Source organism: Stegastes partitus, unplaced genomic scaffold, assembly GCF_000690725.1.
Source record: "Stegastes partitus isolate 25-593 unplaced genomic scaffold, Stegastes_partitus-1.0.2 Scaffold795, whole genome shotgun sequence".
NCBI classification, from domain to species: domain Eukaryota; kingdom Metazoa; phylum Chordata; class Actinopteri; family Pomacentridae; genus Stegastes; species Stegastes partitus.
The window spans coordinates 40,145-41,693 of NW_007578526.1; the positions used below are offsets into that span (position 1 = coordinate 40,145).

Consider the following 1,549-nt stretch of genomic DNA (forward strand, 5'->3'; position numbering starts at 1 on the left):
ACTAAAAATAACCTGAAATCATTCCTGTCCAGCATGAAAATGGGAGTTAAAAAGCAACATGCAGCCTATTCCAATCACAGTATCCTCAGTCCACACATCTCACATTTCACTAAAAGGAGAATTTCTGGTGGCTTCGTTAAAGGTTGGAGAATCTTTTGTCACATTTTTCAAGGTCTGCTCTCGCGGTCACAATAGGAGCTTTCTCACAGCAGGCATCCCGACCTGTCACGAGCACAGGTGTATCAATGATGGATGCATTCCGCTTAGAGGAGGTCCCGCTTTTGTGCGTGCTGGGTTCACTGTCATTTAATGGAACTGGGCCATCACTCATTCCACCTGTGACAAGCCAAAGTGTCTCCAGTGGAAAAGCCTCCATTACTGCATGAAATATGGAGATTGAAGGACACGCAGTGATAATAAACGTGTGCTCAACTCAGATGGTTCATGGAGAATGGAAAGAGAGTGACAGGTGCAGGTTGAGCTCACCTGTGCGCCGGCTGGGTGGTTCTTGACTCGGGTGTCCAGGCGGCTGTGCAGCAGCTCCTCCTCGGTGTGGATCTGTTGCAGGAGTCGCTTGGGCTGGACGACTTCTTCTGCAGGCAGCAGCCTCCCGTCCGGACTCACCCATTCCCTCAGACCTGCAGGAGAGGAGGACATCCCAGTAAAGACCTGGATGTGTCATGTTGGTGTTGTTCTCAGGCAGGATTCAGCAGCTGACAGTCAGCTGCTCGGTGCTACATGATGTTTTCTAATCAGAGAGCCACAGGCTCAATGGAAGCACGAAAAGAAAAAAAAACCCCGAACTGTTCCTTTTTTCCTTCCTAAAATGAAGCGTGTGGAGCCTCTTACCTGTCCCGGCGCACCGTGCACACACTGCAGCGAACAGCAGGCATCTCACAGCGAGCATGATGCTCACATAGTCCCACTGATTTCCTCGGTGCAGCGCCGTTAAACCAAGTGACCGGAGCCGTGAGCGGAGCGGCGGCAGCAGGACTGTTGTTGACGGCGGACGCGCACACACAAACAGCTGGGTTCTCGTAAACGCGACGCCCGCATTTCTCACCGGGGCCCCCCCTTCGACCGCCCCCAGCCAGTTAGAGACGCCCGGCAGGAGCTCCTCCTCTCGGCTGCAGCGACATGCTGAGTGTCGGTGTCACGGAGCTCCACGGCGGCAGCAGCAGCGCGCGCGCACACACCTGAGAGAGTCGGGCTCGTTATCGCAGTGAGGCTGCGCGAGGAGCCTGGAAACAAGGAGCACGTGGGGCTGGACGGGGCCCACCCACGCGCTTTGATGAGCCGAGGTGGGGCCCAAGCTCTGGTCCGGGGACCCGAGAGGTGATGCCAGACAGTACACTATTAATCCAGAGAATAAATCATAACATAGTAGTATTTCTGCTTTTCCTAAATAAGATATAGTAAACTAGGGTAACCCCGCCCCCATTTTTAAATAGACATTCATAAACTATAAATCCAGACTAAATAGTATTTTAAAAAAGCATTTACCTTTTCTGCTTTTCCCATATTTTTTATTATAGGTCTGTCTAAACTG

General features: G+C 52.0%; 1 protein-coding gene across 2 annotated transcripts in view; it reads right to left on the minus strand.

Moving 5' to 3' along the window:
- The window catches only part of adam11 (ADAM metallopeptidase domain 11), a 36,335-nt gene extending 35,337 nt beyond the window's left edge, over window positions 1-998 (minus strand). For both annotated transcript variants that reach the window (XM_008292217.1, XM_008292216.1), the window contains exons 1-2: window positions 850-998; window positions 487-638 (exon numbers count right to left, since the gene is read on the minus strand). In XM_008292217.1, the coding sequence (XP_008290439.1) occupies window positions 487-638; window positions 850-907 (210 nt within the window). In that variant the 5' untranslated portion in view covers window positions 908-998. The remainder of the gene's footprint in view (window positions 1-486; window positions 639-849) is intronic.
- Between the last annotated feature and the right edge of the window lie 551 nt (window positions 999-1,549).